The 14,566-nt window shown below is 44.4% G+C and overlaps 1 protein-coding gene across 1 annotated transcript in view; it reads left to right on the top strand.

The window, feature by feature from the left end:
- The window catches only part of pcbp4 (poly(rC) binding protein 4), a 143,080-nt gene extending 140,445 nt beyond the window's left edge, over window positions 1-2,635 (top strand). The window contains exon 16 of the mRNA XM_040159493.1: window positions 592-2,635. Within this exon, the coding sequence (XP_040015427.1) occupies window positions 592-1,012 (421 nt within the window). The 3' untranslated portion in view covers window positions 1,013-2,635. The remainder of the gene's footprint in view (window positions 1-591) is intronic.
- Window positions 2,636-14,566: the final 11,931 nt, after the last annotated feature.

Below are 14,566 nucleotides of genomic sequence, written 5' to 3' on the forward strand. Positions count from 1 at the left end.
CAGTAGAATGAAATAAACTGTTACACAAAATACATTGTCTGTGCTCGTGGCACAGACGCTAACCTGAGCGCGGAGAGGGACCTCGGCTCTCTGAAAGACTAAGTGGGGTTTTTTGTGGTGCAGAAGGGTTTTCTATGCTTCATCATCATCTTCATCGTCTCTGACAAAGCTTTCATCCTAATATATCTACAATGGTTTTGTTCCCTCCTCCCTAAGCCCCCTCCCGAGCCATCACCCCAACTTATACAGCACACCCCCCATCCGTACAGCGAACTCCCCTACAATAATCTGTTGCAACCTCCAGCAAAACACACCTGTCTTATGATTTTAGTTCCGTCAAATTTCCTTTATTTCATTTTTACTCTCCAAAATATCCTCTTTGTTTTTGTTTGGGTTTTATTTTCTTTTTGGTTTTTACTCTTGATTTCTTTAACATGTCTTTTATTTAACCCTCTAACCCTTCTCCATCCAAAACTCCCTCTCCCTTACCCCTCTTCCCCTCCCTCCACCCTCCGTCCCGTCCCTTCCCTTCCTTCCACCTCCTCTCCCAACCTCTTCCTCCCACCCTCCCCCGTCCCTCCCCTCCTCCAGTTTAGAGACCGCCAAATCCACCGCCCAGTCCTCCTCCATGCCGTCTCCCGTTGACCTGACCATGAGCTTCACCCAGCCTGCCCCCCCCGCCTCTGCCTCGTCCTCCTCCTCCTCCCCCCTGGCAGCGATGGGTGCCACGCTGCCCCACGCTCCCATCCTGGGCGCTCCCTACGCCCTCCCCCTCTCCAGCCTCCTGGGAGTGAAATCCATCCCCTACCTGGCACTCTCCACCTCTCCCGCCTCAGCAGCGGCGGCGGCCATAGGGGCTCCGGTGTTACCGGGTTCGGTGCCGACAGCGGCGACCGCGGCCGTCCCGGTTCAGGCTCATGCAGCGGCGGCCCTGGCGTCCTACACAGCCAAGATCTCATCCTCCGCCAACGGGATGAAGAAGCCGGAGAGACAGAAGTTTGCTCCGTACTAATGAAGGAGGGGGAACGAAAGGATACGTCTGCATCACTGAGGTAGCTTCTGGGCTGGTTTTCAGACAGGAAGGGCAGTTTTCTTTTCCTACTTTTACTCTCTCACCTTATTCCTCTTTCCGTTGCACTCTCTCACTTTTTACTCTCTCTTTCTTTGCCTTTCTTTCTCTCTCTTCCATTTTTCTTGATTGTTCAAAACTGTCAAAGTGGGATCAGTGGAATATGTTTGATTTCAGATAGAGCCACAACGTAATCTGTGGAAGCCTTGAGCGGCAGCAAACTAGGTTTTTCCACGGTGCAGGGGTTAGTGTATTTCCGCTGCCCAGTGAGAGCCTGTCACCTGCAGCTCTTTCCAGCTCAACGTGGCTGGTTCTGTTTGTACTATTCCTCCCTGCACTAATTAAAACGGATCCGCTGACCAAATAGGACAGATTGTGCCCATATCTGGTCGATTAGACCTGTTGTTATTGAAGACGGAACCTCAAATCGGGGGATAAAAACAATGCATTTCCTATAACTTCTTCACAATAAAAGCCCCCCCCCCACACACACACACACACACACACACACACACTGGTTTGCTGGTGAAAAGCTTTTAGTGTGAAGCAGCAACAGCAGAAAATGTTCGGGTTGCATCAGTAGCAACTAGAGCCCATGTGTCAGCCAATAAATGACATTGACGTGCAGAAATACCAAAGATCTGTCTATGTTTTGAAACAGTGTCACCGTCCTAGTTTGGCCACCGGAGAGTGACAAGCTTATTTTTTAGCTGTAAAACGTCCTGCCCAGCAAAATTCCTGGTCACCACTGTCGAAAATTAAGTAAGTAAGTTAAGTCAACCTCATCAAAAATATTTATTAGTTATGGGTTGTGTAGTGAAAATCAATACCGGCCAATATATCATTTTCGTATTTTTTTTAAACTCACAAATACCAATATTGGTATCGGCCTGCGTTGGTCGGGGTACAGCAGTAACTGAACACCGCTCTGATGAGGCTGGCGGTGATCAGTAAACAGTAAAGAAGGCTGGTACCTGAAAGAACAAGCAGGAACTCGGGAGTGAAACTAAACTCCAAACCACACAGATTCAGGTAGAGGCTACAGGCGAACTGAGAGCTAAACACAGGGAGGCTTCTAGAAACGGCTAAGACACGCACTAACACAAATACGACAAAAAAGAGCAACGAAAGGGACGATACTAAACCCTACATCGGAAACTACGATCAGGGAAGTTGTCATTTCCTCTGCAAATTCGTACATAACCGCCACGATCAACTCAGAACCTGCTAGAACTGATCCCAGTTGGGGAGGCCGGAAACCGGGCCGTGGTGGCTCTCGTCACGGTTGGTCAGAAATTAATCGAGAGAGGTTCAAATTTTCACGCTGATATCCATCTAAGCTCCAGGTGGAAAAAATAAAAATCAAGATGAAGAATAATCATCTCCATCTTGCTTTCTTGACCTTTTTTTTTTTTTTTTACAGAAAACAATAAATGCCCCACCTTTTTCTTTGAGTAGCAATCTCAAACACAAAAACTTGCTGAGTAAAGATCTGGGCATGACGAGGACGCCGCAGATGAAGCATCAAACGCGGCGGCTGCCTGATCCCTTGCTCTCACTCATGATCTGGAGTTCAAATTCTCTGGCAGCATGTGTAATATTTCCGACTTTTCCTTTCTCGGTGGTGATTAAAAATGTGCACAAGCAGACAATCCTGTGCGTTGGTTTTCTGAGGCTGACGGATCCCCATTTGCAGCTGCCGTGCTGCTTTGCGTTGGCGTTTGTTTAGCTCTCCTTACGCCTCACAGCCGCATGTTTCTGTGCAGATGTGTTTAATAAACCACTCAGGGTCGCTGACTCCTCTTGACTTTCCACCTGTAGATAAGCGGTCTACAACGCAGCCATAATTCAAAAGGTCGGCCTACGTGCCACGCTTTGCAGTAGCTTATGCCTCCCTTTGCATCATAGATCATTTTGGGGGAATCTTGGGGAAACCCATTTTCTTAGTTACCCAGACTCAGACAAACCCATGGATGCCTTTTATATCGCCGTGTGCAGCTTAATTCAGGGTGTCGGCTATATCTTCTCAAAAGAAGGAAAATACATTTCCTCCGGCACGGAAAGTTTAGCCTAATGTCGACACCAACAACGCTTTTACAAACATTCAAAATACTTGGATTAAATCGACGTCTCGTCCTGAGTTGAGCCTCTGGAAGGGTTTCCTCCCTGGCTGAGCACAGCCCCCGGCAAGGTCCACCAATCGGAGGGTTATGATCGGATTGTCGGTGTGAAGATCACATTCTAGGCCAGGGGAAGGGTAAAGGCTGAGGGTTGGCTGTGCCCATCTCAACAAGTGACCTGGGAGGTGTTTCATGAAGCAGCAGGAGAGACTGTTTGGTTTGCATTGGAAGTCAACGCTCCAGCATTGACAGCCCCAATATGTTTGGTACAACAGTGACCACTGTAAACGGTGATGCTAAAATCTGTTCGACCGTGAGAACAGAAAGGGAGGAACCAAAGTCCAAACAGCAGAGATTCAGGTACGAGCTACAAAAGCACTGGAAGTTGCCAATAACAACAATAATGAATTTTTAAAAATTTTAAAAATGACCCCGTTTGCCTTCTACAAGACTAGCGAGAGCCTCATTCAGATACATACCAATTTGGACCATAAGCAAACACCGTGTTTGAAGGAGCATGAGGTACCTGACAGCCTTAACTCAGGGCAACACAGACCCGAGGAAATGCACTGCGTTTATTCTGTACGTTTAAAAAGCTGTCGATGTGGATTAGATTCAACGTCCAACCAGTGGGAACGCAAATTAAGGAAATGAAATGAATTATTTGATAGAATCATCTATTACGTGTGTAATGATCTGACCAGCTCTGAATCTTTAAGGATGATTAAAGGTGATTTCCCTGCTTTTGAAATCATCTGCTTCTAGGCTCCATAATGAGACAGAAGGAGCTCACTGTTAAATATACTGTCAAAGAGCTAATTCCATCAGCGACAGGGAAATTCAGCGGCAGCTCTGAGAATTAAAAGCCACCGCGTCACCATTTTCCAACAATCCCACTTTACAGCTCTCACTGAACGCTGATTGTGTTTGGGTTTTATTCATGACTTGTGTTTGGAGCTCTGCCCTTATCAGAGGGACTGTCTGGAGGTTCGCCGGGTGTTTGTAGCTACTGTATGATACTGATAATTAAGGTTATTTGGGCCACAAAGCCTGTAAAAGCCATAGAGACTATTCAGCTTTTCCCTCCCTGTCTGTTTCCTGCTCTCTTTTTGTCCCCTACTCCTTATTCTATTGTATACTCTCATATTTATTGACTAATATGAAATATTCCCTCAGAGAGTTTATATCACTGGTCACTAACACTGAGCTGAACAACTCGGCTTTTGTATACAATGATGTCTACTTGTATAGGACTATTTCCTTTCTGCTTCCTGTCTGTTTCTTTCTTTAGTTTTAGGATTTGTTGTATAGAGTTTTTTAAAACATACAACAGTTTAAAAATGTCTCTTTTTTTGTGCGTTAACAGTCTGTACTTGTTTTCGTTCACAATTCTCATTTGAAATGTGTTGTTTAAATTATTTTTTAACTTATTAAAAGGAGTATTACATTTACAGTTTTAGAAAAAAAAAATCTTTTTCTTTCCAACATGGCTGCAGGTAAATACTGTAAAACTGTATTTGAGTTTGTTTTTTTTTAGTTGTGTGAACAAAATTGGCTTTGTTTTGGGTAAAAAAAAAAAAAAAAAAAAAAAAAAGATCACTGTACCATTACTGCTAATAACCAGGTGTTTTTGTTAGATAGAAGAGTAGTGTTTTCTCTTGTGAGCTCAATCTGGACATTTTACCACACACTCACTTTCTAACTGGGGGCATGTGTTTGTAAATGTCTGCCCTGCTTCTCGGCTTTCAGCATCCACAGAACTAGAACAAAGTAGAGCTAGCACTTCCCAGCCCCCTGTCGGAGGCGACATATACGGAGTACCGCCGTGGATAGTTTCCCGACATAGATTCAGAAGGTGCAACAACTGCGCACTGTACCGCTGCCGTTCCCTTCAGCCCGCGCGGCCTTCATTTAACAGAAGCAATCACTTCTCCCTTTTTTCCTTTTTTTTTTGTTTTGTTGTGAATTTCGATCTCATGTGGAAACATCCACGGCGAGCGGCTCTGTTAAAGTGAGTTTTGAAAGGCAGACGTGTCAGCATCGCGTAAAGTAACTCCCGGGTCTGCGCCGTTGATCAATAACCCTGTCAGCTCGGAGCAGAAATGTCAGACAGTAATAAGAAGCAGGCAAGACCTGTCCTAACACACTTCAAAGCAAAATCCCCTTTTCCTGTAGATTTAAGGGACGATCCGTCACTCACATAGAATACAGTGGAATAAGTCGGGATTTTCTGGCCTATAACACTGATGCATGAACACTAACTCACCATACATGTGAAATGAATGGAAAAGGTGCTTCCGGGTAGGAGTGGGTACTGAGGAGTAGGGCTGGGCAGCGACCCGCGCCAACGAAAACGGGAAACGCGACAAGCCTTACGTCGCGTTATCGTCCCACCGAGGGAGAGACGGACAGAAAGACGGAGTCTGAGCTCCCAAACTGCAGCGCTAGCGCTGACATTAGCGGCCAAGCTCTCTGACAAGCCTCATGTGGTGACGGTGGTTCGAACCCCGGCGGCAGTCCCCCGTGTCGGCCTTTTCAGTCAGTCAGTCTGTGATAGGGACCAGACCAGTAGTTGGTTTTTTTTCCAATTTGTGGATTTTTATCTTTTATTACCATGTGGCATATAAAGACTGAACACAACTGCCAGTACCAGTGTGCTTTAGTGCTTATTTAAACGTCGCTGTAGCCTTGTCGAGGCGTGAATGTTAAAACGTGCGGGCTGCGGAGAGAAATCTCATTAAATGAACTTCTAAAAGATGCATTTGCACGATCCAAATCTTCAGCGTGCAGGTTGCTAGCGCAGAGGTTGTCGCCGTGTCCCGTGGCGAAGGGGGTTTTGGAAAACCGTGTTTAAGAACGGATTTCTCTCGTGAACCCCTTGGAGGGGCCCGACCCCTAGGTTGGGAACCGTGGAACTAAATTAGCCAACTGTATATGAAGTCGTTAAAACTCGCTCCACCTCGAGAACAGTAAAACGCCGCTTGCGCACGGATGCGTTAGTAACAATTTGATCTCATGGTGTCATATATGATAAATCAGTGCATTTTTTTGCCAAACAAGTAGTTTTACTTCTAATGCTTAAAGCCTGTTTTGCTGAGAATATTTCTTTCCCTTTCGTTGAGCAGGAGTTAACCGCAGGACTTGTTCTTGTAATGGAGTATTCTTCTTTGTTGAACCAATGCTTTTACTGGAAGGATCTGAGTACTTCTTTCACCGCTGCTGTCTGACACTTCTAGATAAACTGCTGCATGTTGACGCCTCTTACAATGGTCCCTCCCTGCCGTCTTCCGGTGATCGATGGGGAATTATTAGGAACGGGGTTAGTCTACTTATTGTAGTTCTGTGGCAGAGTCGTTCCTCTGTGTGTGAAAGTAGCAAACAACGTTCACTTCATGTGAGTTTTTCTTTTTTTTTTTCCAACTGAACCGATGCTCAGCATGGTTTACTGCCCTTGCCGAGACTAATGCTGCATGTTTGCTTTGGCCTCACTGACATACGCAGAGACACACACACACACACACACACACACACACACAAGCACACATGTAAATACACAAAAAGATAATCTTGAAAAAGTAGTTCAACGAAAGTTACGGATACAACGAATCGAGTTGTAAACAGAAAGACACACACACACACACACACACACGCAGAGGCCTCGGTCGTTGCACTGACTCCCTCTTCACTGACAGTGTGAACTAAAAGCAATACTAAACAGAGCCGGATGAGTAGCTACACATTGCAGAGCAACAGCAGCAGGCAAATATACAGTAGGTGTGTACAGATACATTAATGTTTAACTTGATGGGTTGTTGACTTGCATAGAGTTCTCTGTTCCTTCTGTTTGTTTTTAAAAGTTATTATAATGATAATGTGGTATATTAAACAAGCTCACTTATTTTTATAAAGTCAGATAACCTTGTTGATGAACTGAACTGAACTGAACTGAACTGAACTGAACTGTGGACACCATGTTCAATCCCGTCACTCATCCGTCCTCTCCGTGCTCACCACTTTTTCATTCATCCTTATTTTTCTTTTTTCTTTTTTTGGGTACTTTCCGGCCATTGTCCTCGTTTCCTGCATCCATTTGCATGAGTCTGACTTGAATCAATGTCTATGCAAAAACATCTCTGTGGGGTTCAGCTCGGTCATCCATACGTGGGTTCACATGGAGGCTGTGCTGGCGCTTGTGAAGTGCAGCTGAAATGAAAGTGCTACAGTGGACTACGGGTCTGACTCGCAACGCATCTGCCCTGATGATCGATTCGTAGTTAGTTTACAAACCGAGGCGATGAAGTCCGAGCCGCTGCTTGTGTTCACCGCTCATGTTATTGTAAGTGCGTGTTTGAGAAGTCTGCATTAAAACGAAAGGCAGCAGCACTTCAAGAGCTAATGTCAACAAGCTGCTGGATGCGTTCGCGCTGGGAATGGACGTTTAACAGGAGAATGCGAGGTGAGGCGATCCAGACAGAACTAGAGAGAAGACGTCTGAACTCTGTTGGAGCCACTGGAACTACAGAGACACTCAGGTCACTCTGATTGTACAGTGGTGTCAACAGAGCGGAGCCTCTTCCCTCGAAAACGTCCTTTGTCCGAGCGCAGACGCGACGACAGGCGAGTTTCACATTGTCCTTTCATCGAGACACTGACAGAATCCGCGTTGATCAGTGGAAGCCGGTGACCTGCCACCAACGCGTTTGTCATTTTGACCACTGAAAGCGACGCTCAGCGCCGGCCAGAAATGAAAAGCTGCTACCTGAATGTTTTCTACACTGAGCTGACTCTTTATTCCTAAAACGGAAAGGACTCCTGTGCTGCAACAGGTGGTGAAACCATTAATAGGACTCCGGGACTGTGTGAAACAGCCCGGAGGAAACCGAACAATGGATTCTCGCCGAGGCCTCGTTAAATTTGAAGTAGTGCTGCGCTGCCGTCGAGGAAAAATGATCTGATTTTATAACTCTGTGTATCTACAAATGCAGCATCGAATTCTGTCATTACCAAGAGATTCTTTATGAAAATGGCAAACGCAGATAGCGCTCTCCGTCAATCTTCAGTCTTTCGTGGTTTATGAGGAACCTTATCTGTCGCACAGCTTTAATTCACTGAACACGCTTTACAACTTGTGCAGGTATTTCTTCCATCTGGCGCAGGCAAAAATTGCTCTTCAGGGTAAATGTGTTGCAAGAACCGGACCCTCAGGGCAGTGGGATGGAGGTTTCAGCAACACTACACAAGACTTTACTAAACATAGGGAAGAAATTTACCGTACAATGATGCTCTCATTCCAAGTTCTACTACAGAGACACACACAGCTTGTGCGGCAAACAAACACAGGTAAACATAACAGAAATACACCAAAACCCACATTCACCCTGAACCGACTGCTGAACAAAAGGAGTACGGTTATGAATATTGTATTGCACTTGAACATGAAAAATCCATTATGACGAGATATTCTCTACGGAGTATGAAGTACTACCATCTTTCTGTTTTCATTTCTGCTTCCCTGAAAAGGTGGGGAGGTTTGCTCTTTGTATATCAGCCTGATGTGTTTGTGATTATCCGTTTTCTTTCCATTCATGCCATGTTCTAATAAATAAAACCCACACTGAAAAAAAAAAAGACAAACTGTCGACTGATTCGTGTTTGATCACGTTGGTTAGTTTCAGAGCGGAGGGTAAAACGTAATCTCAATGCAGGAGAGGCTGTGATGTGATATACACTCGATCTACCAATAAAGCCTGTGTTTGCCTGTTAAGGCATGCTGTGGATACCTAACGTTTAACATTATTTATTGCCTGTGATTATACAACCGAGGTGCGTGCGAGAGCTGTCTGCGGCGGCATCCAACATCCCTGCAGCTGTTTACGCCAGGCGGAGAAAGTTTGTTTCCAAGTATCACTGACACATGAGCATGAAAAAGTCGAGAAAACAGACTGATGTGTAGGTGGAGGTCTGCTGTTGTGATTTGACGTAATGTACGGCATGAGGGAAAATCGCAGACTTTCTGCTGCGGCCGTCTGACAAATACCGGCCGCTGTTTACGTGGCGGCGCTAATTAGATCAGCTCTCCCACACACAGCTCTGGTGTCAGCTGGTCGTCACAACTGCCTCGGTGGCGGGTTTATTATGTGTGCATGTACTGTATAACAATAAAAGATTATACCTAGGTTGATGAAGTCGCCGTTCAAAACGTGCCTTAATATAATATTTCTCCATCCAAGACCCAGAGTCACTCTAGAGACTCGCTGGGTCGGTTACACTATTACTCTACACGGGAGAGTTTTCCAGAACATGGTCTTATTATCGTCAAAGGATGATTATTCAAAACGATATAACACACAGTTGTGTTAAAAGATGTGTTTCAGTTCACGATGATAAATCAGCTTCAGACCAACAAATCAAAAATCAGCTGGTCCAGTGATCGTTTGTGAAGAAATGTGCAAATGATGACGGCCGCAGCTAGCAAGTATTTTCACTACGATCAATCCGCAGATTATTTAAACAGGCTCAATCAATTAATCCCAACAGAGACTTCGTGCCAGAGTAGCGCTGCAACATGAAGTAAGCTGGTTGGAGCGAGTTAAGACTGTAGGTAGAGGGTCTTTTTAATCCGATATCTGTGGTGGATGTGGTGGTGTCAGGTCACATGGCCTCATAAATGTTGACGTAGGCCGCAGTGTTGATTCTGCAAACAAAAACGCTGACAGGGAATATTTGTCGACGACCTATTTTTCACAACGAAAGCGACACTAAAAGTGAAAAGTAACCTCTGAAAACGAGAACTATGACAAAAATGTGGTATAAACAATAATGTGAAAGATGGACTAATTGAAATAAACAAACTAATTACTACTTCAATGCAAAATCTTATTCAACGAGCTGCAGAATCGCAGAATCACACACTGTAGCTCCGCATTAGTAAACAGTTCCCACCACCAGCAAAAGTATCTCTTCCAAGTTGTTTTGGCTGCTTGAACTGTTGCACTAATGTTACTAAGAAGCGTCTTACATTCACACGTTCTCTGAAGAACCAGATTTACGGACTAAATTCATCTACAGTCCACCCGGAGTACGACAGGAAGCAGCAACAAAACAGCTGAGTCGAACTCTGACAGCATGAAGGCAGCACGGGGACATTTTGAAAAAGTTGAGCTAATGTAACACGCAGACGTAACATTAACCTTATTTTCAGTCGGTTAATTTTTGAGCTGCTATTGACAGCGGAGAGAACAGGTAGCTGTGGCAATGCTAATGCTAATGCTAATACTAATGCTAATGCTAATGCTAATGCTAGGCGAGCATGAGTGACTCAGAGTTTACAATGAGAACTGGATCAGCCTGTTGTTTCGCTGCAGAGCAGAGTCACATGGACACTGTGTCAAAATGTAAACAGGAAGTTTAACGCTAACCTCGCAATAGACGAAAATGACTCCTGTAACCATGGTAACCGCACACAGCGAAGGTGGTGACAGCTGTAGCCTCAGTTTTAAAGACATGGAAATTACAAATGCAGGACAAAAATGAGACTAAAACTCCCCTAAAACTGATAAACATTTTCATCAGAAGACAAAAGCTAAATCAAAATCAGTTGATAAAGGTAACACTGGTGGGCTGTGTGATCCGATCAGGCCCGAGACTTTTGACTATAGATGGGAATAGCAATTGAAAGTTTACAGACAAAACCAGAAATGGAACGAAAATGGAAAAAAAGAAAAAAGGAAAGGTGGACCCCATAAGGTCAATAATGTGACTCCACAGTAGCGTTGCACATCAGCAATGTCAAACTATTAGAATATCATCAGAATATTATAGGTAAGGGTTTTTCTGCAGGACCAGGAGACTGAATAGACCATGAAAGTACCATGATATTAATTCTCCAAACATCTGATACATGACCACAGGAAAAAAAAAAAGGTTATAAATTGTTATGAGTTATTTATAACCTCCATTTACAAACACCTTAGTTGGCAACAAAGCCCAGTTTCCAAAGCATCTGTGAATGCCGCTGTGCAGTTGGCATTAAATAGTGTCAAGCCAATATTAAGCGGCCCCATGAATTCAAACGACGTCAGTGGAAACATTTGAGTGGAGGCGAACAGATGAAGATTCTCTATAGATGGCAGGAACTGAAAGCAAAGCGAACCCACTCCAGCTAAAAATGTTTCAACTGGAGCCAAAGTGTGCAGTTAATCTGAGCATGATTGCACAGACAGGAGGAAAAATATTAAGGCTAACTGCACGAACAAGGTTATAAAAAGAACCTGTGAACGCCACAGCTTCCTCAGTTCTGGCCTGGGTTGTGTCTAATGCAACACGGCTCCACGTGGTGAGGAACTGCCCTGACAATAAGAAGCCAGACTGTGAGACTTCATGAAGACGGAGAGGGTAGAGGAGCATCGGTGGACTCCCGAACATAAGCTGAAACACAAGCCGCAGCAGTGGCGAGGAGGTGGAGGAAGAGCCGTAACACCAATGACAGAAGGCGCACTGACCGTCCTTGAAAAATGATGTCCCACGCGTTTCACTACTTACACAACCTTGACTTGATAAACAGACGGGTACGAGTTAATAACCTGGCACAAGGACAATCTGTGGAAACTGGAGTTTCAGTGACTGATCAGACAGTGAGAAGGACACTGCATGAAGTCGACCTCTGTGGAGCGTCCAAGAAGAAAACCGCTGCTCACAAAACAGCACAGAACATGAAAAGAATCCTGATGAATGCTGGCAACATGTTGTTTAGTCTGATGAAACCCAAATAAATTTGTTGGGGTGGACCTACAGGCAGGACTACCACAGTGACTGCACAGTGCCGACCATGAAAAATGGAGGTGGGAGTGTGCGGATATGGGGCCGTGAATGCAGGCTGTTATTCCCAAATACCGAATGAAAAGACGAGTCCGAGTCTCTTTTCGACACAACAACGATCCCAAACACACAAGAGTTTGAAAAGAAGGAAAAAGTGAAAACTATGACCAACTATGGCCAAGTTTGACTCCTGACCCGATTCTACCAGAAAACCTTTGCAGTATTTTGAAGCAGAAGGTAGAGACACAAAACCCCTCCAGCAAGGAGCAGCTGAAAAAAAATCATCTGTGAAGAAGCAGAACATCTCTGGTATCATCCCCGGCAGGAGGATCCACGTATAAAATATTAAAGGATAAAATGATGGGGGGAATAATGAAGGGGGAACTGACCTCTGTTGCAGTTGGTTTATTAATATGGACCTTTCATTAAAGTTTAATTTGTGAAAACATTTCAAATCAATTGGCTTCATTCCTCTTGGCCAAAAACAAAACTGTATTAAATGGAGAGGATTTGTAATTAACATTTGGGATACTGACCATGGGTGGACTCAGCTTTGTCACATACTGTATTTAATATTGCAATTACAAGACACACTCGTACTAACGGAGCCTAGTTGTGCAGACCTACTGAAACGAGTGATGAAAAAAAAAAAAGACCACACAAACAGGGCGTGAGGTGGGCAGAGAGGATATGTTCAAAACACAAAAAACACACCGACAGTGTAAAAACAAGAAACAGAGACTTGAGAGCAGAGGAGGCTGGAGACAGTCAAACTCTACTAACTCCTAAGCTTAATTAAATCCACTCAGATCTACCTTACAAAATAACACATTAGCTAGCTTCTGCTCTTTTGGCTACGAGTCATCTCCCCTGCGTTTTCTCCACCAGTGTGCTATCAGGTGAGATTAGCCCTGTCGTAAAGGAGTACGGACCTTTCCAGTCACTCAGCCGTGTTCAATGGCTTGTGCAATGACTTACACAACTCGGAACGGGTCTGCTGATTGAATTCCATGTCATACGTGAATCAATGAAAACCAGTGAATGCGTGGAACGGTAGGTTCCATTGGTTCTGTCTCCATTAATTCCGTCCATTCCAGGTTCTGTTTCTATTTGTAGTTAATAGATACAGAACCTGGTAAGGTCCTTTAGGAACAGTGATCCTCCACCGTGGCTGACGAAAGGTAGGATACATCAAGTTGCTGCTCTCTACTAATCAAATACTGTGATGGAAGAGGTTTGAAGTAATTACTTAACAGTTAAAGATGCTACGATTTGACTGAGACACAGATACACTCTCATTCCAGTTTTGAACAGGCTGCAGCGGCCCTGCAGCCTGTGAGAAGGTGAAGGAACCTTTGCTGAAACTGTTGGTAATACCTCCACGACTGAGGAGCAGAGAGAAAAAACACAACTCGCTGTTACTGTGCCCCTGGAGTCAAGCGTAACGACACACTGATCACTGGCTTCAACAACAGACGAACACACGCACACATTCTGGCCACCGGTGGTGGAAGAAGTACTCAGATCCTCCACCTAAGTAGAAGTACTAACTACTTCAAAGCGCAGTAGTATCATCAGCTAAATGCAGTTGAAGTATCAGCGGTTAAAGTACAAGTTCTGCAGTAAAATGTCTCCTGCAACTGATGTGTGATTCTCTCTGACATGATCAGATCATTAATCCCGAGTCTTCAAAGCTTCAGCAGCATTTTAATGTTGGAGCTGCTCCAGGCGAATAACAGGATGGGGCTGACCGTCAACACCACCAAAACGGAAGCGGTCTGCCAGTGGAGTGCCAGCATCCCACCCACCCCACCAGTCTTCACTGTAGCTTCTATCTGAAGACAGCAGCATTGACAATGAGGTCCAGAGCTGAATCGAACAAAGCGATACAGTTTTTTGGACTTTTCTCAAATTTTTGATCTTTAAAAAATATATAATTTCACCTCTTTGAGCCTCAAACAGTTGTTGAAATGAAACCATGTGAGTGTTGTGTCTCTGGTAGAGCTGCTAACAACTTCTAGACATCTGAAACATGACAAGGGGCCACAACTAGAGAGGCCGCAAGCCAAAACTGTCGGGAACCTTTGGTTTTTTGTGCACAAGCCCAACATTAAAGTACCCAAAATCAAAAGGCTACTATTGTTCGACCCTTTTGATTATAATAATAATCCTGTTGTCCATTGAAAGATAACAACCAAAAAGTCCAAAAGAGCATAGGAGACACTGAACCAAAGTTGCAGAGGCACAAACCTGTAGCCATAGCCATTAGTCTGAACCAGTTCTGTCTGAACAGCTGTTGCGGTGATATGATCCTAAAATGCTTTGCACAGACAGAATCAGGAGACTTAGAGCTTTCAAACAACGTTTCGTTTGTATGAAGATTGAGTCCGGTGCAGACCGAAACACACCTAAAGTAGCACTACCAAGTCCAAATCGGCCCACGGTGCAACATAGGAGGTTAACGATGCGTTGCATTTTATAACCTTACCATTTATTTCTATGTTATATATTTATAAGAACCAGTAACTGCAGCTGTCTGATAAATGTAGTGGTAAAAAGT

Source organism: Xiphias gladius, chromosome 21, assembly GCF_016859285.1.
Source record: "Xiphias gladius isolate SHS-SW01 ecotype Sanya breed wild chromosome 21, ASM1685928v1, whole genome shotgun sequence".
Lineage (NCBI taxonomy): Eukaryota > Metazoa > Chordata > Actinopteri > Istiophoriformes > Xiphiidae > Xiphias > Xiphias gladius.